At 41.2% G+C, this 25,066-nt stretch overlaps 1 protein-coding gene across 2 annotated transcripts; it reads left to right on the top strand.

Annotated features, from left to right (window-relative positions):
• Positions 1-685: 685 nt before the first annotated feature.
• Positions 686-21,216, top strand: ZCCHC10 (zinc finger CCHC-type containing 10). 2 transcript variants are annotated; one of them, XM_089769510.1, is made up of 5 exons: positions 686-955; positions 2,274-2,326; positions 10,291-10,452; positions 15,101-15,142; positions 19,250-21,216. In XM_089769510.1, exons 2-5 carry the CDS (start codon positions 2,316-2,318, stop codon positions 19,515-19,517), a joined length of 483 nt encoding a protein of 160 aa, XP_089625636.1. In that variant the 5' UTR covers positions 686-955; positions 2,274-2,315; the 3' UTR covers positions 19,518-21,216. The 2 variants fall into 2 exon arrangements, with proteins under 2 accessions (XP_089625636.1, XP_075756444.2); XM_075900329.2 differs by lacking the exon at positions 2,274-2,326 and having other exon boundaries at positions 695-955.
• The last annotated feature ends 3,850 nt before the right edge of the window (positions 21,217-25,066 follow it).

Raw genomic sequence — 25,066 nt, 5'->3', positions numbered from 1 at the left:
CCATAAGGAAACTAATAATCTCTGTCTTCAATGTGCCCTGTGACTACAGATCCTGACACACAAGGGTCCATCTTGATTTGAAAAAGAACCTGATTTATAATATTTTCATAGAAGTCATTACCTGTAATTTATGTTGTACTTAGTCTGCAGAAACCCCACAGAGAAACTGATAAAATTACAGGCTTAACATTGCTCAAGGTAAACATTGGACAGGTAAACAATGCATTATACTTTTTTCAACATCAAGCGTGTTGGGATAATTGTTTATTTGTCTTCAACTAATATTTAATGTAGAGGGCCAGGAAAGCGCCTTCATTTGTGATTATAATAGTCCTACAGCCCATAAGAAGGAGAAAGAACATAAGAATGACCATACTGGGTCAAACCAAAGGTCCATCCAGCCCAGTATCTGCGGCCAGTGAGAACACAAAAGTCACTTTATGCAGGACAGAGAAACAAGTCAAATCCATCAGTGTGAGGCTGAGAAGCATGAATAGACCAGCACAAGTCCAAAACAAGGTAGCAGCTGGTGCCTATGCATCTGTATACAAAACAAGGTAGCAGCTGGTGCCTACGCATCTCCCCAGGTCAGTGGGGAAGGGCACGGGAGAGAGTTTCACGTGGCCCAGGGAAGGGGCAGGAGCCTGGGAAGCAGGAGAGCGCGCTGGAGGACCAGCAAAGAGCCAGCCACCGGAGCTTCCGCTTCGCAGGAAGCTGCCCCGCCCGAAGAAGTAGAGACGAAGTGGAGGACGGGCCCCAAAGCGCGTCTTCTCTAGCCGCCCGAAGCCTGGCTCTTTATGGTAGACAGCGGCCGGCTTCTCCCGCAATGGGGAAGGCGGAGAAGGGCGGAATTGCCCGGCATGCAGCGCGGCGGGCCCTTCTCTGCTCGCCTCACTTCCCGGCCAGGGGCTAAGATGGCGACTCCCATGCACCGACTCATCGCTCGGCGGCAGGCGTGAGTGCGCCGGGCTAAGGGAGCGTCCCCGGAGACAGCGGCTCCCCGAGGGGCAGCCCGGGAGAAGCGGCGTCCAGCGGGCAGGGGAGAGGGGGGCTGTCTTGGCGGGGAAGCCGCAGGGACGTGGGCTCTCCTGGGAGGGGAGCCGCGGGGGTCGGTGCGGCCCGTGTATGGGGAGGTCTCGCTGCCTTCACCCGTCCCGGAGAGCGTGCGGGTTGGGTGTGGAGCCAGCCCTGCGGGGGGCAGGTAGCGGCGGCTGGCCGGGCTCGCGGCGTTTGCCAGAGGAGCGCTGGTACAGGCGGCGAAGGGCAGTAAATGATGCGCGGCGTGTGTACAGGACCCCCCGTCTCCGCAGCCTCTGACGCGCAGCCCCACGGTTAAAGGGCTGTAGCGTGCGAGCAGATGGTTCTTGTTTGAAAGCGAAGCGATGCATCTGTCTGGGAGGAAGCTCTTCCCTGTCTAGCCCAACGCAAACTCTAGTCACCCTGCGCTCACCGCGAACTGGGGCAGGCCTGCTGCTCGCTGGTTTCTGAAAACAGATTCTGTATTGCAGTATGGAAGATTAAGTTGAGCATGTTACGGAGCTTCTGCAACAGGCCATTGCAGGAATAATAGAAATTTTTTACATATCGGCGTGAGATAGCTAAGTACCATTAGTTTATATATCAGAAACTTGATAAACAAAGAGGTTGCATGGCATTGGGTTTTTGTCCCTCTTCAGAAGTTGAGGATATTTTTTTTGTTTTTTTTTACACCAGAATTTGAGGTCTTGAGTGTCCAGACTAGGGTGATGGAAGAAGTAGCAAATGGATGGTATTTGTAATAATCAAGAATGAAAGCTGAATGAGAGAGGAAGGATGTCTTAGTCAAGGCTTGCCTACAGTGGCAAGTTACTGCAATGTAATTTTCTGCTTAGGGATGTGAACTCCGCCCTCCCCCCACCACATGCACCAAGTTACAGTGCTGTAAAGTACCAGTGTGGATAGTGCTGCCCTGCTTTCAGCACTATTAGCGTCTCCCTTCTTTGAGGTAGTTTACTTAAAGTGCTGAACAAGTGTTCTCCTAGCACTTTTGCTGTGACTGCATTGTGTTAAAACAGTTAAAGTGAAGACAAACTCTGATTGTTTAAAACTCCAGTTTTGAATAATTAACATTAATGTCTAATCAGTCATGCATTCTTTTCACAAATTGTTAATGGTTCTACACCCAAACCCGTCAGTGAAGGTGTAAGATGTCACAATACACCTATCTGAGGGAATGTCTACACCTAAAAGTAGACAAAACAAAAATTGTTCACAGTTGCTCCCTGTTTTGACAGATCAAGTCCACATTGGGGACACCATCATCGACAGTGTGAGCAATGCGTTGTGGGTATGTATCCCACAGTGCAGTGTTGTGGGAAGGCAGAGCTGAACCCTGCACACCTTGTGATTCTTTTAGTTCTCTCAGCATCCTCAGCTGATGGGGCATCATCACGAGTAGCTCTGTTTCAGTGGTCAGAGTGGAAGGGCAGATAGGTGTGGCCCTCTCCTCCCACTTTTGCAGTGGGCAGCACCGCTGAGTTTGATCTGAGCATTAGTCTCCAGGGCAACTGCTGCCTTCAGTCCAACCAGCCTCGTGTGTCAGAATTCCTCCTATCCCTGCCCTGCTTAGCACTGCCTTGGATCCCAGCCCTGCCAGGAGCCCTTGGTTTCCTCAGGCTTCCTACCTTATTGATTGATTACTCTCCATGCTGAGGAATGCTGCCTCTTTCCCCATGCAGCAGCAGTCTGCCTGATGCTGTCTTCCTATTGCAGGGCAGAACAGGAGCATTCCAATGATTTATTCTTTGTTCCCCAAACTGAATAGCTCACTGAGCTGTCAGATACTTCCCAGAGCTTTCAAAGGGGAGGCGTGCATGCCTACAAGACAGCAGAGAACAAAACACTGAACAGAGCCATCAGGGGAGGCATTGTGGGATATTGGCGGGAGCCAGTTCTATCCTGGACAAAACACACAGTAGAATCTATGTTGCCTCTTAGTATTTCTTTGTACCAGGAAAAAAGAAAAAGGTCTCTCATTGAGTGAAAGTTTTTTGATGCAGAAACTAGGTATTTTTCCCCAGTAAAAGTTGTGTGAATGTTCTCGCTGTTGTCTCTCCAAAAGGCAATTTTTAGTGATAAAACTTTGTAGTGTAGATGTATCCTGAGAGACTCATGAGGTCCCCAAGTAGGAAAAACACAGAACGTTCTAAAGTTTAAAAACAGGAAGGGCAGAAAAAATCATTTCAGGTCTCTTTTACTCACACATCTATAGTAGTGCTCACAAAAAAAGGACAAGCCTACATTTTTCTTTTTAAATTGTTCAGGTCATCTTAAAGTAACTTGACCAAAGTAGGGATGTTAAATAACATAAATGAATAGTCAATTAACCTCATGAATTCTTACTGGTTACTCGACTATTCTGTAGTCCGCAAGGTGGGGCTGGCAGTGTGTGCTCTGGCCTCGTTCCCAGGGAGTCCCTTGCCACTCTGCTCTGCTGCCTCTGTATCAGCATAGAGTACCAGGTGAGAGTTGGTCCATGAGGGGAACCAGTTTAAAAACCAGCTCCCCTCATGGACTGGTTGCCTGTTGGCCCACACTGTTGCCTATGATACAGAGGCAGCAGCATGGGGTTCCAGCAGCCCCTGTCTAAGGGGTCTGAACTCCTGAACCCAGCACAAGCCGGAACTGAGCCGGGCTGCCTGCCCGCCTGGCTCCTAATACACTTTAAATGTAGAGCCGCAGCGGAGGTAGGTCCCAGATCCAGCACAAGCCAGGCTGCTGGCCAGCCTGCTAAAAAATTTACTGGCAGGGGATAGGGTGTGTGTAGTCTATAGCATTAATAAGCTTTTGCTTATCAGTTAATTGAATATATTACAACCCTAGACCAAAGTAAATTCAAACAGAATTTTTTTGTTGTGGGCTTGAAAGGCTATTAAGTACCCAAGTAAACAAAACACAATCTTTTGAGGTACCAGAGTACATCAGACATCTGTTTAGGGGATCATTGTAATATTTGAGAGTTTATTCCCTGTATCAGAAACAAAAAACAGGACTATGTAGCACTTTAAAGACTAACAAGATGGTTTATTAGGTGATGAGCTTTCGTGGGCCAGACCCACTTCCTCAGATCAAACAGTGGAAGAAAATTGTCACAACCATATATACCAAAGGATACAATTTAAAAAAATGAACACATATGAAAAGGACAAATCAAATTTCAGAACAAAACATTAATTATCTTACCCATTACAAAGATAGCTTCCCCAGTTATCACCTCTAATATCATTAACTCACATTTACCTCCCCCCCGATCCGCCTTCTATACTGAAATTTGATTTGTCCTTTTCATATGTATTCATTTGACTAAACCATCTTGTTAGTCTTTAAAGTGCTACATAGTTTGGTGTAGCTGAAACAAAAAACAGGACTAATATGGCTACATTTCTATCCCTGTATCAGTTTGTCATATTTGCCATTTCAAATATGGTGAATAGGGGCTAGTAACCTTGAATTTCTTCCTTTTTTCATAGATTACGTAGTTTTCCTTGCTTTTCATTGGAAAGTTTCACAATTTCTAATGATTTGTGGAATAATTATTAACCTTTTATTTTGGAACAGTCTCCATTTAATTGTATCTTTTCACATGTTGGTTGAATGCATTTTGTGTTGTGCTATACATCTCCAAGCTTCCATTTATAGTTTGTTGTCACTGATCCCACATTCAGTATGACCTTGCCTTAATCTTGTCCATTTCACCTGTATGAGAATTGCTGTTAGGGTTTGTGCTTAGAAATCTGGAGCAGACTAGTCTGTTTGATATGCTTTTTACTGAAGATGAGATTGCTTTTAGATTTAGATTTTGGTTTGGATGCATTTGTTAGTCAGGAAATGAGTGGCATTGGGACCAGGAAGTTTTTTGTGTTTTGTTTTGTTTTATTTTGTTTGGTTGCACTATGTAGTTCTATAGTATTTTCTACTAGAGAAGATATGTGGTGGTTTGATTGTTTTGGCACCAAGGCTGAATGTATGAGTGTTCATTAAGTGGAGGTATTGTTAGTTCTGTTCACATATGGCATTTGTAGCAGAGCCAGAAGTCTAAGGCCTGGTTAATGCTTAAAAATTAGATCCATCTAGCTATGTTGCTCAGGACTGTACAAATTTTGCATCCTGAGTGCCTTAGTTAGGTCAGCCTAAACTCTGGTGTAGATGCGACTAGATCAACAAAAGAATTCCTCCATTGACCTTGTTATTGTCTCTTGGAGATTAACTACATTGACAGAGGAAAAACCTGGATTCAGAATACCAAACTTCCTTCTTCTCTGAGCTTCAGTTGAGATTAGGGATGTTAAATTGTGTTTAATCAGCTAATTGAGTAGTCAATGGAATTTCCATTGACTAGTCGATAAGGGAGAAAACTGCAGAGCCACAGTGGGGTTAGCTCCCCACCCCAGGAGCTAACCCCATTGTGGCTCTGCCTTTTAAATGGAGTAAGAGCCCACCTGGCTCTTATTCCATTTAAAAAAGAGAGGTGCAGCATCTGGGACCTGGCGCGAGCCAGGAATCAGTTGATTCCCGGCTTGCGCTTGGTCCCCCGCTATGCCTCATCCTCCCCTGCCTCTCTGCAGAGATGGTGCTGGGGGGAACCGGCTCCTGCTCCCCTCCTTGCTGCCTCTGATAGAGGCAGCAAGGTGGGGGAGGAGCGACTAGTTGAGTAGTGACTTGATTTCCCAATAAGCATATGCTTATAGAGTAGTCAACTACTCAACTTATTGCTTTACATCCCTAGTTGAGATAAGGCTGATTTCTTCAGGAGCTGGCAGGGAGTTGATGTAGTAGAATAATCTTTCTCTTTACTAATTTCCATAGCCATATCAGAATCTTCATCTAACTGTAAGCAAGTCTAAAACACCAGTTGCTATGAAGGATGTAAAATGTATAAAAATATTAACTCTGTAATCAATCAAAATTCTTTTGGTTACATGGTTAACTGTGGGTCTTGGCCCCATTGGTGGGGAGCTGCTCTAGCTGGGCTGCAGTATGGGCAGGGGGGCTGCTCTGGCTGGGCCAAGGTAAACCTGCCACACTGCAGGCAAGGGGCTGCTCGGGCTGGGCTAGGCAGGTCTCACCACTCTGTGCAACAAGTTGGGGGAGAAGGGTGCTGCTTCAGCCTGGCTGGACCCATTGTGGTGCGCCATGACACTACAGTCTGAGGTGGGGGGGCTGCTCTGGCTGGGCCAGGCATTGATTGGGCCAGGCATGCTGGTAAGGCAAATGCTTACTGGGTAACAGGTTAACCCTTTATATTCCTAGTCTCAGCACCTCTTCTTTGTGGGGGCTGGAAGCAGATCTTTTCATTAGTTTGGATATTCCTTCGACACATCGAAGGCTATTTATTGTGTTCAAACCTATACAGTAACATTTTAGGAGCAAGGATCTTTTTTTTTATATTTATCTCTTAAGTGCCATCCACTATGTAAAATACAGTATATCATTGACTTTTTACTGGCTATTTGGGGCCTTTGTTTACGGCTCCAGTATTCAGTAGTCAAGAGACACCTAGGTAGTCTTTAGTTATTTTTTGTTATCCTTTGTAAAAGTTGAAGAGGAAGTAAACTAGTAGGCTAATAGGGGGCTGACCATTGAGAACATGTTTCTCAAAGCAGTTTAGTATTTACAGACATTCTCTTGATGGAGTTTAGAAATGGATCTTGAGAAAATAAAACCTTTAAAAACCTATCAGTAGCCCTAGAATCTTGTTCAGCCTACTTACTAAAAGTACTGTTCCCTGCTGAAATTAAATTCTCAAAGTTAATTGTGTGCAATTAATTGTTAGTCTTATTAGTTCCCCATTGAATCTAAATTAGCACCATTTCTCCTTAGGGCTAAAACAAGAAGCCAGAGAAGTTTAGCCTTGAAAAAGTGTTGGATGTTATAGAAAAGATGACTATTAGAACTAGGAGCCTAAGTAAGTGATGAGAGGCCCGTGAACAATACCATTCTTCTGTACCTCAGGAGGGGACTCTTAAGCCAGGTCTACATTGCCACCAAAAGTCGGCTTAACGTATGCAATTCCAGCTATGTGAAAAATGTAGCTGGAATCAACATACCTTAAGCTGAGCTTCGAGACCATCCTTTCTGCGGGAGGCTGACAGCAGAAATCGTTGACTTTCCTTACTCCTCCTGAGGATTAGAAGTCCCAGTGTCGACATGGGCGCCCTCAGAGTTCGATTTAGCTGGTCTTTACTAGACTTGCTAAATCGAATTCCAGAAAATTGAGTGCCACAGTGTCAGTCTTTTCTGCAGTCTAGACTTGGCCTTAATTCCTTGCCACTGAAACATCCATCATTGCTAATAGCCTTACTTTCCTCTTTTTACTGCCTAAATGCTAAATATATATTTAGGAAATTTCCTATTTCTACTAGTACATGGCTATAGAGTGGCTGTGAATGTATTGAACTTTCCAAAGGGCAGGAAAGACAGCTTGGCCCAATAAAAACAGCAGAACACTGGAGTCAGGAAATCTTATCTTTAATCTTGTGTCTGACACTGATTTGTGATGTGCTCTTGTGATGCCGCTCTACTCTGCACTAGTTAGGCCTCAGCTGGAGTACTGTGTCCAGTTCTGGGCGCCACGTTTCAAGAAAGATATGGAGAAATTGGAAAGGGTACAGAGAAGAACGACAAGAATGATTAAAGGTCTAGAGAACATGACCTATGAAGCCAGGCTTCATGAACTGGGCTTGTTTAGTTTGGAAAAAAGAAGATTAAGGGGGGACATGATAGCGGTTTTCAAATATCTTAAAGGGTGTCACAAGGAGGAAGGAGAAAATTTGTTCCTCTTGGTTTCTGAGGACAGGACAAGGAGTATTGGGCTTAAAGTGCAGCAGGGGAGGTTTAGATTGGACATTAGGAAAAAATTCCTAACTGTCAGGGTGGTCAAATATTGGAATAAATTGCCAAGGGAGGTGGTGGAATCTCTCTCTCTCTCTGGAGATATTTAAGAACAGGTTAGATAGACATCTGTCAGGGATGGTGTAGATAGAGCTTGGTCCTGCCTTGAGGGCGAGGGGCTGGACTCGATGACCTTTCGAGGTCCCTTCCAGTCCTATGATTCTATGAACCTCTTAATCTTTCTGCTTTTATTTCCTCATTTGTAGAATGAGGCCAATACCTACTTCACAAGAGTGTAAATGTGAATCACAGTAGAAGTGCTAAACAATGTATTCACAAAATTAATGAGGCATAGGAGGGAAAATAAAACAGAGCAAAGAACTTCACCTTCCTTCCCATGTCAGAGAAAAATTGTTAGTGGGAACTCCCTTCTTCAGGGTTATTATATCATCAGAGACTCTTTTAATCCATATCTGACTAAAAGGAAGATTTCATTCTTTTGTGAATTTTAGCAAAGTGTTGCAGAACTGTGTGAATATTAATCTGAGGGCTCAAAATTGACCCATATTTACTGTGATGATGATGAAAAATTAATAGTTCTCTACTTCTCTTCAGGAAGTAGTTTAAAATTCTGTATGGCTCACTCTAGTGAATTGTGCACACAAGATAGCCAAAATCAGGTTATACTTGGGATTGGCAAAGTAAAATGTTACTTTTGAACGTGGCATGCCTCAATTGCACCTTTTATGATAGCAGTTATTAATTGGCTGCTGAAATTGTAGGATTGCTCTTGAGTTTCTCACAAGGAACACAGTATCCTATTTAGTCTGTTCTGCTTCTAATCACTAGATTCCCATGATTTGAAAATTAGGCTGTCCAAAATATTGGAACAAATTGCCTCTAAGGATTGGAACAGATTTTAAGTGCTTGTTTGAAAAATCTGTGAGAGGCAGGTGCAAATTCTCTGGAGATTGTAACATGGAGTAAAATTTACTAACATTACATGTATGTAACCATATTACCAGCAGTTGGTGCAGAAATGTAAACTATGCTGCCAAAATATTTGCCAGTTAGGTTGGGACAAAAATTGCAAATAATCGAGTTACATTTGTTCGCTGGTTGAAACATAATTATTGCTTCACTTCGATTCTTCTTCATACTCTTTAATCTCTCTATATAAAAAAGTTTTTCCTGACAGGTGACAGAATATTCCTGCCTGGTGACGGAATGACGTCGTCAGCATCAATAGGCTCTTTCAGCAAAGCGAAAGCAACCAGAGAGAGGGGGGTAGGCGAGCATAGCGAGCAGAGGGCACAGGCCCCTAGTAGTTGCTTATGAATTTTAAGTTCTGAAGGGAATGAGTAATTATGAACTCCAGCAGAGTGAGGAAAGATTAAAGAGGGACAAACCAGTAGGAATTTTTAAACCAAAATGCTGTCCATACTAGGGGTATAAGCGACTAGTCGACTACCTGATAAGCATAGACTACTCACGCTTGCTTTCCCAGATGCCCCCCCTTATCGATTAATCGGGTAGTTGATGGAAATTCCATTGACTATTCAATTAGCTGATTAATCAAAATTTAACATCCCTTGTCCACAAACCGCTTGCCAATGTGCAAACCACATGCCAAACATAGTAATTTTAGAGGGGTAGGCTAGTGAGTCTGTAACAGGAAAAACTTAAACAACAAATAGTCTGGTACCACTTTAAAGACTAACAAAAAATGAGATGGTATCATGAGCTTTTGTAGGCACAGCCCACTTCTTCAGATGACTGAAGTGTTGGAAGTCTAGAACCAAGAGTAAGTAAGGGAAGGAGGGATGGCCGGGGGGTAGAAGAGGGAAAGGACATGGGGTAGATAATGTCCTTTCTCCTCCCCTCCCCCCCAACTTTTTTCTTTCCTCACCCCTCGCTCCTTCCCTTATTTATTCTTGGTTCTGGACTTCCAACACTTCAGTCATCTGAAGAAGTGGGCGGTGCCATGAAAGCTCATGATACCATCTATAAATTTTATTAGTATTTAAAGTGCTACCAGACTATTTGTTGTGTTATAGTTTAGTCTGTACCACTTCAGCAGAAAGGGAAACTTGAGAGCTCCAATTCTGTAATATAAAAATGTATTTGTATTCACTCTGATAAATAACTGATACAGAAACATTCCAGTAATCACAGAGGACTTGACTGTATGCAAGTATATGAGTTTATCTGGAGCCCCAAATGAAATGCAGGATTATTCTGACCTGAGACAAAGCTAAAGCTTTAATAAATATAGATACAACCTCAAATTAAACAAGTCCTTTGTCTTAGGACTGGTATGCTAAAATACATCATATAATTTTCAATAGACAGTGCTGTTTGTGCTTAAATATCCCAATTTTAAATCCAGATCTCTTTTAAGCAAATTCTGTATTTTTATAGGGAGGCAAACAAGCAGCATGTGCGATGTCAGAAGTGTTTAGAGTTTGGACATTGGACCTATGAATGTACAGGAAAAAGAAAATATCTGCACAGACCATCCAGGACAGTGGAATTAGCAAAAGCTCTGAAAGAAAGAGAAAACAGACTGTTATTGCAACAAAGGTAAGATCAGCTGGGCTAAAGCTTTAAAGACATTATCAGAAGTATGTATAAACTGTGTATGGGAGATTGTAGGAGGCTGGTCAGTTTTCTTTGTGTGGTTTTGGTGTTCATTCTCTTCCACCTGAATGTGTAATTCCCATTAATAGTTATTATATGTGCATCATAGGAAATATACATGTATTTGTATCCCACAGTATCCACAGATTACTTGTTCAGCCTCTTCACATAATTTAGATCAAACAGGTTTTTTTAAACAAAAATGGATCACTGGAATAAAGTCAAAATAGATAATGGGGTCTTTTGTGTAATGATACATTGCTTTCTGGGTATCTTGACCATATACCTTATTTTGTGTTTACACGGGAATTAGAAAACAATTTGTGTACAACTTTCCCAGTGTAGGCACAATAAGCATAACTAGAAAAGTATCAGATGTGTCCATTTTTATAGTCTAACCATAAATGTATCCACAAACAAAAACAAAATTGCTATATTAACAATCTATCAGGAGCATAGTTTTCCCCTTGTATTTAGTTTTGAAGAATAAAAAACAAATAGGGGAGCAAAGCATAGATTCATATGTATTGCCAATTCTTTATTCCTAAAAATATTGGGTGTACATCTCATTGGATTAAAAGATCAACAGTAAACTTCCGATAATCCGGCACCTTTGGGACCCAGGGGGTGCCGGATTATCAGATATGCCGGACTATCAGAAGGGGGGGCTACGAAGGGTCTGGGGTGGAGTGGGGAGAATGCCACTCCAGACCCCTCATAGCCCCCCCTTCCGATAGTCTGGCTCTGCCCCAGGCGTCCCGGATTCAGCCGCTGCTGCTCAGTTTCAGCAGCGGCTGAATCAGAGACGCCTGCGGCAGAGCAGCTGGGGTGCTGCCGGGTTGGTCCGGTAGCACCGCCCCTTGGTGCTGCGGGACCAACCCGGCAGCACCCCAGCTGCTCTGCCCTGGGCTTCCCGGAATCAGCCGCTGGTCAGTTTCAGCAGTGGCTGAATAGGTGCGCCTGGGGCAGAGCAGCTGGGGTGTTGTTGGGTTGGTCCCGTAGTGCCGCCCCTCTGGTCCAGGCGTCCCCAAGAGCAGCTTGGGTGCTGTTGGGTTGGTCCCTCAGCCCCGAGGGGCGGCGCTGCGGGACCAACCTGGCAGCACCCAAGGTGCTCTGCCCCCTGTTTCCCCGATTCAGCTGCTGGTCAGTTTCAGCAGTGGCTGAATCGGGGAAGCCGGGCACAGAGCAGCTCCAATTGTCCGGCTGCCCCAAGCACTTCCGGGTTCCTGATGGTGCCGGACCATCAGGAGTACCGGAGCATTAGATGCCGGACTAATGGAGTTTTACTGTACATGCTTTGCGGTTTTGGTATTTGAGACACCTGGGAAGGTGATACCTGCAGCCAAGAAGAAATATCCAAATTGGACTTTGCCTTAAACTGAAGTGTGACTTCACTTAATTCTGGTGGCCCTGTAGGTAGAATTTTGTTGTTTCCCCCCGTGAAGAAGAATTCAGCACTCAAACATTTCTCCCTTTTAATTAAAAATGCCTTCATATTGAAAATAAAGCTGAGTGAACTGAGACATTTTCTAAAGTGTTGAACATAAAAGGATATGTCATACAATTTTTCTATCAACCATCTGCCTAGCTGTTCTTATACACTGAGTATCAATGGTAGGAAGCAAGATCTAATGGCTGTTGCTGAGTTGAACCTTGAATTGTGTAGACTTGTTTCAGGCAGGGTTAGACAACTGCAACTGAGCAAGTGAAGCTGACGGTTTTAAGGTGTCTTTAGTATTTTCATTGTAATCCTGTCTTTCCCTTTGTCAGTTGGTTATGACTTTCTGAATCTTTATCCTTTGTGGCTACAATTTTCTATGCAAGGTCTCCAACTAAGGGTTAATTTTCTTTTAAAGTGGGAGCAAAAAATGGTTCAGCCATTTTTTAAATCATGGGCAGAGTGGAAGAAAATATTTCTTAGTTAAAAACATTTTTATAATATTTCTTTTTAAAAGGTTTAATGGGGAAATAGTGTGGTGTTAAGTGAAATTTGGTATGAGACTAATCCTTGATCAGACGGACCTTTCAGTGGGGATGCAGTAAACTGGGTTTGATTTGGCAGGTATGAGTCTTTAAAAATCATAGGTGTGCATTCACATTTTTTCTCTTTAGCACAAGCACTTTTAAAATTATCTCAATTTTCTAGAATAAAAGGGAGATGTGATGCATGTGAAGTTTTTCTTTTTTTTTTAAAGAATATGATCAGTATGTATAACTTCAGTGATAATGAGATAAAAAATCTGTTTTACTCATGTTATGATCTATGCGCACAGACTTCCAAAATAATCACTATCTTAAAAAACAAACAAACGAAAACTAAAACCTAGGATATTCCATACATATGGTTGTAAAAGCAATACTCTTTTTCAAGGGCCTGATTTAAAGCCACTCTTTCAGTCTTAATGTCTTCATTTTCTGATAGATGTAGTTTTTCAAATGGCATAACTGCATATCTAACATAGCCTTGAACTAACAAACAAGTCAGGTTGTCTAAGGCAATAATAGACCAACACAGGTTTGAACCCTTAATCTTCAGATTTATGCCATAGCCTCCTACCATGTCAACTACAGGAATAACTGATAAGAAAAAGCTTACAGTTATTCCCATTTTCAAGCAGATTATAGAGGGGGAGACAGCACACTTTATTACTGAGTTAGACAACTGTTTGTGAATCTAATGTATGAGGATTCTTGATTCGTATTGTCTTCTCTGGGAGCCAAGTATGGCAGAGATTGTATAGCCTGGTATAATAACATTTCTATTTGATTATGTGCAGAGTTTGAACCTGGGAGTTCTAGATTTAAAATTATGAACTTCTACCACTTTGAGCTCCAGCACAATACACCTGAGGATGGATGCAGCACCAGACTCATAAACTTCTGTCTGGGTTGGCCACTAACACAGGATAAAGAATCCACACACTGTTATCATAGGTTAGGCTAGCACATAATATAGGCCTTTGCTTCTGAAAGGTAGTTTGGCAGATTAGAGAGAGGAATTCTATTCCCAGTTTTGCTTTTTGTAAAATAGACAAATTATAAGTGCCTTCCCTAAGGAAGAAGCGTAAGGCTCTGTTTCATAAAGGTGGAGGAAGGCACAGAAATATGGAGGACAATTAGTAAGAGAGAGTTAGAATTTGTGAGTTCTTGGTTTGTAATTTAGTAAACCCTCGATATGGCTACTGGAGATTATGTAAGGAAAGCATCCCTCTTACACACAGACCCATGGTTTATCAGTTGTGTGAGAATGTTTGACACCTTGAAATATACTTGTGCATTTTGCTGGTCTACATGACTGTAGGCAAATCTCCATTCTCCTTGATATTACCTGCTACAATTGCATTAAAATATTACATTAATTCCCATCCCCTCTTTTTTTTTTAATCTCTATGGATGAGATTAGTTCTCTAAAATCCATTGCTGCTGACCTTTAAATGAAATGTGAGCAGTTGAATTGTATAAACCAGGAATTGGTTTTGCTTCTACTTATCTAAGTGTTGGGCGTTTATCTAGTATTAGGCCTTGATTAAGGAAAAAAAATGCTTTTTGGGAAAGAACTTCAGTCCAATGGATGTAAATACAAACTTAAAGTTAAACATCTGCTTAAATGCTTTCCTGATGAGTTAAGTCAGAGGTCTCTGGAGCCAATGGCTCAATGGGCTGTTGTGGTTATGGCATATCAGTTTAATCACCAACAGTATACAAGGGAGTGATATGGCCAGCATTCCACCAGTTGGGTGACTTGAGGTAACCTTACAGTGTGAAATTGAGTAAGACTCGAAGCCAGGACCTTCAGGACTGTAGTTGAGGACTGTAACCACTCAGATACTGAACCTCCCTAAATGGGGATGGAATTAATTAATTAAATGCTATGCAGAATAGAGACCTAGTTTGGTTTACTTCTGTTGTTGGCTGAGGTGCTTTGACCATATGAATTGAAAGAGGAATAATCATGGCAAATTTGACCTAACACTGATGCTTTGTAAAAATGTTTTCACCAAAATTAAGGCTAACAAAAATCTCTATGAGATTTCTTTTAATTCTGAAGTCTAATATTTTGTTAAACAAGCATTTCCCTACAGTATTTGCAACCCAGATTTTCTATCAGCATGTGAATGCATGAGAACCTTAAAGTGAAATAATAGATATTATTAATAAAAATAGATTTTTTGTTGTTGTACAGGAGAGAAATTCATAAAGAGCACAAATGAGGAAAACTGAATTACATTTTGAAAACTTAATTTTAATAATTTCAGATATTCAGTAATGTAAACTTTTTACACAAACATTGTCACTTTCATGTAATAGAGAACTTTTAATAGAAGGTAATTGATAGTATGGCATAATTAATAAAAAAAAGGTAAATATACAACAGCTTTTTTTAAGTTACAGGGAACGTTTTCCTCTTGGGTTGAAAAAGCATTATTCATTTTCAGCCAAAGTTAACTTTAGTCATTACAACCCATTGTTTACTTTTCTGCCAGTGGGATGATGATTATCTATTATAAAAATCAATTCCACTGTACACCTGTCACTTAATTTTTCCCACTGAATTAATCAAAGGCATTGTTTTTCTCCTCCCCTTAATTAGAACTGGAGAAAGTACTGCAGAAAGGAAGACCAAGAAAAAAAGGTATGTAGGAAAAGATTAAAATTACAGCTATTCCAGTACTTGATGTTGCACTCACTATGGTAGAAGGTAATTTGGAAGAGGGTGTGTGGGATATTGGACGTAGAAATTACAAATGACACATTTGTTGCCTTTGGCCTCCTTTAAGTAGTCATGCTATATGAGCATTTGAAGTTTCTCCAAGTCTTTCACCTTCTAATTCTGTCTTTGCTTTTTCATCTTTGATCTTCCCTTCTCTACGTACTCTTTCCTTTAGTATGCAGAAATATTCTTTCCTTTGGCTAGAAGAGCATGATTGTATTTCAAATAACAGCAATAACTGGCTATGGTTTTCCAGTTAATAGTTCCTTCTCCCCATCTTACTGATCCTTCTCTTTTTTCCATTCCACACTGCCACCTCCCTCTAAAAGTTTTTCTATCAACTATAAACAAAACAAATCCAAACTCAATCAAACGAAACTAGCATCCACACTAAAACTGGGTCTTAAAAAGCAGTGTTAGCACTGCGGGGAGCTCACTTAGACCAGCTTAGTTATTATGTTAGTATAAAAACCTCCAGAAGCTAATAGAATTTTGTTAAGGCTGCCTTTGGTGCTGTCTCAGTTTCAGTATCTGCAAGTAACATTTTTGTGTGATGATCCCTAGTGGAAATATGGTCTGTTTTCTCCCACTTCTAATAAAGTGCCTCCTTTATTGCTGCTCTCCAGATTGGAACAGCTACCTATATTGCACTTAAGAGAACACCCCATCTCAAAATCCCTCCTTTAAAAGAGACCTGCAAAGGACTTATAAATGTTGGCCTGGTGCCATTTTCATTTAATCTTTGATATATAGAGGCCAGAAAGACCTTTTTTTTTTTTTTTTTTAAACCATAGCATATTAAGAATGTCAGGACTTTATTGGTGGACTTCTCGGAGAGCTCTCAACTGAGTCCAGGAGGCAGTGTTTTTTATTAACTACACCTTTTATTTTGGCAAAAATCTTTCAGACTTTATTTTTACATTGACAAATCCATTTTTTATTTTGCCCATCACCTTTAAAACAATATGCACTCTTGGGTTGAATTGTTTTCTTATGTGCTATAAGCCACCTATCAAATCACAATATTCATTTATTTGTATAAAGGTATACTTACCTTGCATCCATAAGAATTAAATGCAAAAATACTCTGTACAGCATGTTGTATACTTTGAATCCTCAAGTTAAGAGATGAAAATGTTCAGGTTCCAGCAGCACTGCTACAGGCTTAACTAGAAAAATACAAAAGGACATAAGTTCTGCAACTGTGCCCTATAACTTTCAAGTTGAATTGGGCTTTCTCTTGCCCACATTGGACCTTACTACTTCCTCATGGCACTCTTTTGGAAGGTAGATTGCCAACCCCAAGGCACTTGATCTTGTACTCTGGCTTATTCTGCTGCCTCTGATCCATGAGTCTACTGTTTTTTCTCACACACTTATCTGTAGTTGTATCTAATGTGCAGCATCAGAGATCTGATTTGGATTGCCCTATATAAAAACTCATTAAATTGATATATTATTGAAAAGGAATTTCAAAATCAATGCATCTATTCAAACATGGCAGTCAGCATCACACTGCATTGAGAAAGCTTGTGTTACAAAATATGAAAAAAGTCTAGAATATGATGTAAAGCTAATTTTCTTACATTACCCAAACCACATGTATAGCTCTTCCTGTTCCACTGAAATAAATGTCTTTATTTGCTCCAACAATTCACCTCCCTGTTGTGTAACCAAACCAACAGACTATATAAATTTAAGTTTTAAATTAATGGAGATTGCCTATCTCCTAGAACTGGAAGGGTCCTTGAAAGGTCATTGAGTTGGGTCCAGTCCCCTGCCTACACAGCAGGACCAAGTACCACCCCTGATGAATTTTTGCCCCAAATCCCTAAATGGCCTCCGCAAGGATTGAACTCACAACCCTGGGTTTAGCAGGCCAATGCTCAAACCACTGAGCTATCCCCCTCTCCCCATCAATATAAAAGATGATATATTATGTCATCTTATGAAAGCCATCACAGTAGAAGCTCAGAGTTATGAAGACCTGGGTAATGGTGATTGCACATAACTGTGAAATGTTTGTAACTGAACAAAGTGTTATAGTTCTTTCAAAAGTTTGCAACGGAACATTGACTTAATATAGCTTTGAAATTTTACTATACAGGAGAAATATGCAATTTTCCCTTTATTGTTTAGTAGTTTACATTTAACATAGTACTGTACTGTATTTGCTCCTTTTTTTGTTGTTTTTTGTTTTTTGTTTTTGTCTCTGCTGCTGTTTTATTACATGCTTCTGATTCCAGTTGAGGTGTGTGGTTGACTGGTCAGTTTGTAACTCTGGTGTTCATAACTCTGAGGTTCTACTGTAGATGGTTTTCTGCTTCCTATCCCTGACCCTCTACCCCAAAATCTTTCAAGTGAAGAGAATAGCTATTAGGCATTATCCTTAAGTTAGGGATGTTAGATAGTGATTAATTGAATAGTTGTATAACTGCACAAAATATTATTGGTTACATGACTATTTGAATAGTCCCTGAGGGCAGTGGGACAGCTCTTTAGTCCCACTCCTCAGGAGACCCGTAACCCCACACAGACCGGCTCCCCACGCAGACCATCTCCCGTCTGCCACACCACGCTTCTGCTGCGGCTTCTGTCCTTGGGAGGGTCCAAGCTCCCTGTGGACAGAAGCTACACTGGCATCCAGCATTCCCTCTAAGTGGTGCGGCAGCACAGCTTCACACATGATTAATCAGTCCCGCCCAGTCAGAGGCTCCATGCATGTAGTTAGCTGACTGACTGGGCAGGGCTGATGAATCGCCTGTGAAGCTGTGCTGCCACATAGTATTGAGGGAATACTGCTGGCATCCCATGGAGCAGCCCACACACTGCTGCTGCCTCTGTTAGAGAGGCAGCAGCGCAGGGGGAGGGGACACAGCTCCACGGAGCCGGCATGTGAAGAGAGCCATCCTAAAAGCTCTCCCCAGCACTGCTGTCTCTGATAAGAGAGGCACCAGTGCAAGAGGGTGTGAGGAGGGGGGACGCAGCTTGTGGGAGCTGATATGTGCGGGGAACTGGCTTGAAAGTTGGCTTCCTGAATGTACTGGCTCCCACCTGCCCCCCTTATTGTCCATGCTGCTGCTGCTTCTCTATCAGAGGCAGCAGTGCAGGGGGGCCAGGTGGCTCGCACTGGCTCTTGTTCCCCCCTCCAGGCTGCCTCTGTGCAGCAAGTGGAGGGAGGGATGTGTATTGTAGATAAGATTAACCGATAAGCCTAGCCTTATTGGTTAATCGTGTACTCGACTTCACGTTAACATGCCTACTTCAAGTACCCACTCCACTGTCTGTATAGTGGTCAGTTACTACGATTCCAAACACCACTTTAAGATGGGGCTGATATTAGTTTATTTTCTGGAGATTCCTTTTTGAACAGCCGTAAATAAATTGCCCTCAATAGGGAAAAAAAGCATGTTTTGGGGAAAAATACAGATAACCGATTTATATTAAGAAGTTAATGGCTCAGAACATTATAACAGGTTGATCCACATATGTCAGTTTGCCACCACTGTGGGCTCACAATGAGGCAGAGTTAATGTAATTGTTATAACCTTAGCTTATGAATTTTCTGTTAGTGATTTTTAGCTGAGTATCCTTGCTCTTATTATAGCATTTAGTTTCCTTGTTCTGGAGAAAAGCTGAACCTATGTTTAATACTGCTACATGGCACCAATTAGGAATGACATTCAGTTAATTGAATAGAATGGGAGGCTGGTGAGCTAGAACTTTCCTTTTTTTTTTTTCTTTTTTTTTTTGGTGGAGGTAATTTGGAAAACCTGTCTTCTATTTTGGCACTTACATAGCCTTGTCCACACCAAGGATATCTGTTCAAAATAGAAGCAAGAAAATGGGAAAATACCACCTCCAGACAGTCACAACTGGAAAGTTTGAGCCCAATTGAAGAATGTTTTGAGCCTGTAAAAGCAAAATTATAATCAACATTGTTTTGTAGCCATACTTCCAGCAAGTCTGTTCAGTCACCACAATACTGGGAAGAGAATCTCTCATCTATCCTTTTCATATTTCTTGCAGGTCTAAAAGCGTGACTAGTTCCAGCAGCAATAGCAGCATCAGTTCAGCTAGTGATTCTTCATCTGAGAGTGAAGATTCCTCTACCTCCTCTTCTTCTTCTGATAGCGACAGTGATGAAAGCTCCTCCTCTTCCTCATCTTCCCTATCTTCAAATAGTTCTTCTTCTTCCTCTGACTTCGAGTCAGATTCTAGTTCCTCCAGTAGCAGCAGCACGAGCACAGACAGCAGCTCCGATGATGAGCCACCGAAGAAAAGGAAGAAGAAATAGTGTGCTACCATCTTTGGTGACAATGTAGGACTGATATTAATGAATGATAATGTCATTCTCTAAGGAGGTTTTGAATATATTATTGCCAAATAGTTAACTGGTTAACATTTCTACAGTTTAAAACTTTCTAAATGTTTTACATATTTGTTCATAAGACATAAAAAGGTATTACATGGCACGTGAGACTTATTGAAAAAATTTTTTTGTGGTTAATCCTTTAATGGGAATTTTTCTTTTTTGTTTAAAAATCTGTCATCAGATTTGTTTATATGAGCTAAAGTTCAGTAACCCTAATGTTTACATGCCAGAGAGCAAAACCTTCTTGTTTGAGATTGTGCTGTATATAGCATATACTGACCCTCTGTTCACAGCAACTTCATGTATGTTTTAGAAAATCCTGTAAACTAGTTAGAGAGGAAGAGGAATAAGAGGAATACCATTGGCTCCATAGTACGTAAATAGCATTAGCATTATCTGGCTAAACTGAATGCACAATATTGCTCAGAGGAGCAATATTATACTTTGCTGCTGAGCTTTTCTCAAATGGCTTTCCTGAGATTTCCAGGTAAAAGATATAATTGCACCATAAAACTTATTAGTGCTAATTTGTTAAGATCCATATGCTATTTGTACTGTACAAAGGCTTTAGCTAGTCTTTTCAACTTTGCCTGTTTCCTGAGCTCATGGAACCATAACAATCTGAGACAAAGAATGTGTCTTGCAACAACAGCATTGGAATAAAATGAGGTTATGGGTAGGGGCTCGGGGGATGGATCAATAACAGGTGCTGCTTAAGAGTTTTCATCTTCGTGCCTTTTTTATAAAATTAAATGCATCCTAAAAAGAATGGGGCCATAGTGGCTTCCTGCTCCCCCCCCCCCCCCAGAACTCATTTAGCTTTCCACACAGAAAATGAGTCAAACTTGGAGAAATGGTGGTAACATAAATAAAATTGAGGCATTATTTTCAAAGCAAGAGCAAAAAGTTATTTTTGTTGGAAGATTGGTAAGAAAAAATGAGTCACCTTTAAATATAATTCTCAAAAGGAAGATATTTCCCTTTTGCTATTTTTGCAAAACTATTGTGTAGTGTAAGATTGCCAATGTACGTTTGTTGGGCACATGGTAGCTGGCATTATAGTCTACAGTAGAAAATGATTATTTGGCTTAGGTCATTATTTTTTCATAAGTTTGTGCACATTTGTGAAAGAACTAGAAGAGGCATATTAGCCAAAAAACCCAGCAAGCAAACATCACAGCCCCTGCATATTGCAAGACCTCTCTTGCAAGTTGTTAAATAGAACTAATTTGCTGTTGTGGTGAATTTAAGCAGACAGCATTAGTCATTTAATTTTGTGATATAGTTTCCTTTTCAACTTCTTGTTGATGGAGTTCCCTTTTTTTGGGAGGGGGCATCATATGTGAAAGAAAATTCTTAAGTATCCTGGTTTAGGTAAAAATAGTAATTAAACTATTTTTTATATTTTTATGGGAAAAGCAGTGTGTAGAATTACTTTTGAATAAAATGTGCTTCTATTTAAATGTTTGAAAATATGTATGTTGTGCGTTTTAGTCTGTAATCATTACTGAATTTTACAGAACACGCTGAAGACTGTAAATAAAACTACCAGGAAATTGTTTGTCATCTTAGAGAATGTACCATTCAATGGGAAAAAGTTAATAAATGATTAAACACTTAACTATGTTTATATTCATTGCAAGTTCACTATACTGCAAATGTATTGATATGGTACAGATTGAGGAAAATAACTTCAGAAAATGGGGGCACATGTCAATCCAAGATGTTGTCTGTAGGAGATAGCTAAAGAGATTGAGGAAACCTGTGTTTAACTTTGGGTCTATTGGGAGGTCTAATGAGACAGTATATTACCTCTTATGATAGTTTATATCATCCAGCAGTGATTAAGTGGTAGACCATGAAAGGAGCTCCCTTCCAATACTTTTATAGGCAAAAACACAGTAGCTTTTTATGTATTGATTTTAGATCACTTTCTCTCAGATGTGATATTTGTTTCATTTTAAATCCATGCTCCCTCTATTCCAGTGGTTCCCAAACTTTTCGGCATCACGCACCCGTTTTGATTTTTGAAAAACCCTCACCCCCAACAGCAAAACAAAAACAAAAAAGGAACTGACCAGGGCAGCAAAACTTGATTGGGGGGGGGGGGGGGAAGGATTTGCCTCGCACCCTCCCCCTTAAATTTCTTCACACCTCCCCCCTGAGGGGGGCATACACCCCAGTTTGGGAACCCATGCTCTATTCTGTTTCATTTATCCTCAGCTGTTTTTATCTTAGAATGCAAAACCTATCAGCCTAAACTTTCAGCTGTCTAACTCTTACTAGCTCAAATCCTGATGTGCAGTTAAAAGGATCCTTTATTTCATTTTGATTCTACAGGGAAAGGTAGTCCTTTAATCACTCTCTTTCAAAGCTCTAAATTAGGTACAAATGATCATTAATTTACAAAGATTACTAACTATAAATTGTTACATTGACTATAGAGTTATTGAGACCTGCACTGCTTTAAATAGGCTCAATTTAATGCCTCCCTATTACAAGTAAAACTGCCACTGCTAATTGAACTGAAGTAATTGATGCAGTCTAGTGGAAAAATGGCCTCAGGAGAAGTGTCATATTTCAAGGGGAAACATTGCTGACTGATAGAAAAACAAAAGGCACAGGCAACTTGATTTTCTAGTTCTGAGATTAAATCAAACATTTGTGAGAGGTGGATTTAGATTTTTAGTGCCCCTGAGATCACGTAAGAGGACTGTGTGTGTGGTGGATTTTTAAATAGGATTTTCACTAAAAAATAGGAATTTCTCTAATTTAAGGAATTTTTAAAAGAAATGATACTGAACATCCTATCCTTATTCATAGATCAAATTGAGTTTATTGAAAAAGATTCTCCCAAACCCTGTTCTCCACTCACTAGAGACGCCACTTCAGAGATGCTTGAGCAGATCTTCACAATTTATTGTAATTTACTTTGTTTTCCCTGTATGGCTTAATCAACAATAAAATAATCAACTTGATTTTCTGAAAAATGAAAGATTTAAAGGAGCTTTACTGTCAAAGTAGATTTTTTTTAAAGAAAAAAACAAGGACAGCATATTAAAAAAATGTTTCTGTTTTTCTCCCTGCCCCTCTGTTGATGTTTATAATGGTACTTTTAGAAAAGAAGAAACTGCCTTTATACAAAGTGCTATTTAATGTATAAAATAAACAACCTGTAAAAAACAGATTTTTTTTTTTTTTGCAAGTACTTTTAAGTTAGAGCCGTGGTCCCCAACATGGTGCCCGTGGGGGCCTTTGGCGGCGCCCTCCAAGTGCTCAGGGCTGGCCTGGCCCCGGGCGCGCGGCGCTTGGGGGGGGGAAGAGCGCTAGCGCCGGCCGCGGCCTCGGGTGCACGGCGCTTGGGGGAGGGGGGGGAGAGATCGCTAGCGCCGGCCCCGGGCGCGCGGCGCTTGGGGGAAGGGGGGGAGAGAGCGCCGGCCCCGGGCGCACGGCGCTTGGGGGAGGGGGGGGAGAGAGAGCACCGGCCCCGGGCGTGTGGCGCTTGAGGGGAGAGCGCCGGCCCCCGGAATACGGCTATGGGGGGGCCCCGCCCCCCGGGCGGGCGAACGGCCACACCCCCTGGCGCCCGGCAACCCCAAATGGTTGGGGACCACTGAGTTAGAGGAACCTGTAGGGCAGGCATGTCAAACTCGAAGCCTGCTGACAAACGAAAACTGATAGCTTTCAGGGCCACAAAAGAAAATGCACTTCTATGGGAAAGTTGTATCTATTTATTATTATTAGATAATGTTTTAGGTATATTTTATAATTTTTCAGGTCTTGTTTTAATAGTAATTTGATGTGTAAAATTATTTGTTCGTATAAAAATTTCATTTAAATATAAATTTAAGATACTTTTTATTTTTTATATGATACGTAAATTTTGTTAAAATAAAAACACGTATTGACTGTGGTTAATCAAATAGAACAGGCTTCTTTGAAAATTTCAGATACTTTAAGTCTGAGATTTTGTATAAACATATTATATTCATTGATTTACATATTTATTGATATAAAATTAATACACATTTTGTGATTGTATTTGGGAATAAATAAATAACAAAATATTAACAAAATATCTCCCTTCTCTCCCCCAGAGCCAGCCCCCCCAACATAATTCCTCCCCCCCTCCCCTATAGCCAGACACTCCCAGTCCCCTTTTCTCTCCCCCAACCCTAATGCCTAGGTCCTGGAGCCACCGCTGCTTCCACACATTTCTTCCTCAAGCACTAGGGAGGCATGAGCACAGCGGCCAGTTATGTGCATGTGCTGGAGTACCCAGCACAGAGCAGCCCGGCTGGCCGTGGGCAGTCACTGGAGCACTGAGCAGCCTGGCCGGCCATGAGCAGTCACTGCAGTGCTGTGCACAGAGCAGCTGGCCAGCTGTGATCTGCACTTTGCCACATGCTCTGAGCCACCAGCGGGCAGCACTTTATTCTTTTATAAAAATGTAGTGGCGGGCTGCAAAAAATTTCGATCGGGCTGAATGCGGCCTGCCAGAGGCCAGTTTGACATATCTGCTATAGGGTAATATGTAACTATAGATGTTACAAAATTTTCAGGCAATTAGGATTTTGTTTCCTCCCTGATAGTATTTTTGAATAATGTTGATATTTAAATAATAATAAAGCCTCAGGTTTAGTACCATGTTGAAATGCAGTTCACATGTCTGAGTTAGGCTGACAATAGACTTGGGCTGATGTTCTTATCTTTTTACATTCTGCTCGCAATTTGAGAGGTCTTCGCCATTGTATGGGATTAAAGACAAAATTTAATTTTAAATGAAAAGTTAAATTTTGCAACTTAAGGTAACATTTACTGAAAAATACTATTGAGCTGCACTGTTGAGCCACTGGCATGCAGGAAGTGCACCTGTTTGTTTATTTTTAAATTAAAGGAAGAAATAAATATTGGATCACACTCATTAGCAGAGGTCTTAATTGCATTGATATGAAGCCAAAGTCCTGGAACTCTGCTTAAGTAGTCTTTAAAAATTCAAACAAAGCAGGAGCAGTGACTGCTTAAAATGTAAAACCTTATGTGCACTAAGGAAGAGGTCTCTGAAAGAGTTTTTTTTTGCAATCTGTATTAGAAGGCCACAATATTGGTAAATTTACACAAAGTTCAAATTTTGAACCTAACTACACATGCTATGTATGTTTTTTTTTTTAAAAGGCCTGTAGCCATACTCTAACATACCTTACCATGAATGTGAAGGAAAAAGGGAAAATTCAAAATCTATACACAGAGCCATAATTATTAGGTTGTGTGTGACAGCTGTGTGTATACCCAGCATTGAAGCAGGTGGGGCTAAAACCCTGTGGGTGGAGGAAGTCCCACCTGTCCACCCAGACTGGACATGCCCCAAATGCTGGGGGCAGCATCAAAGACAGCAGAGCAGCTCAATCTGAGTTGGCCACTGAAGGAAAAGGACCTTCAACTGGAGCTCCAGGGCTTAACCTTTGAGTGAT

This window comes from Pelodiscus sinensis, chromosome 16 (assembly GCF_052426305.1).
Source record: "Pelodiscus sinensis isolate ZL-2025 chromosome 16, ASM5242630v1, whole genome shotgun sequence".
In the NCBI taxonomy this organism is placed as follows: Eukaryota; Metazoa; Chordata; order Testudines; family Trionychidae; genus Pelodiscus; species Pelodiscus sinensis.
The sequence above is the reverse complement of the archived record's forward strand: the minus strand, read 5'-3'. Positions and strand labels throughout refer to the sequence as shown.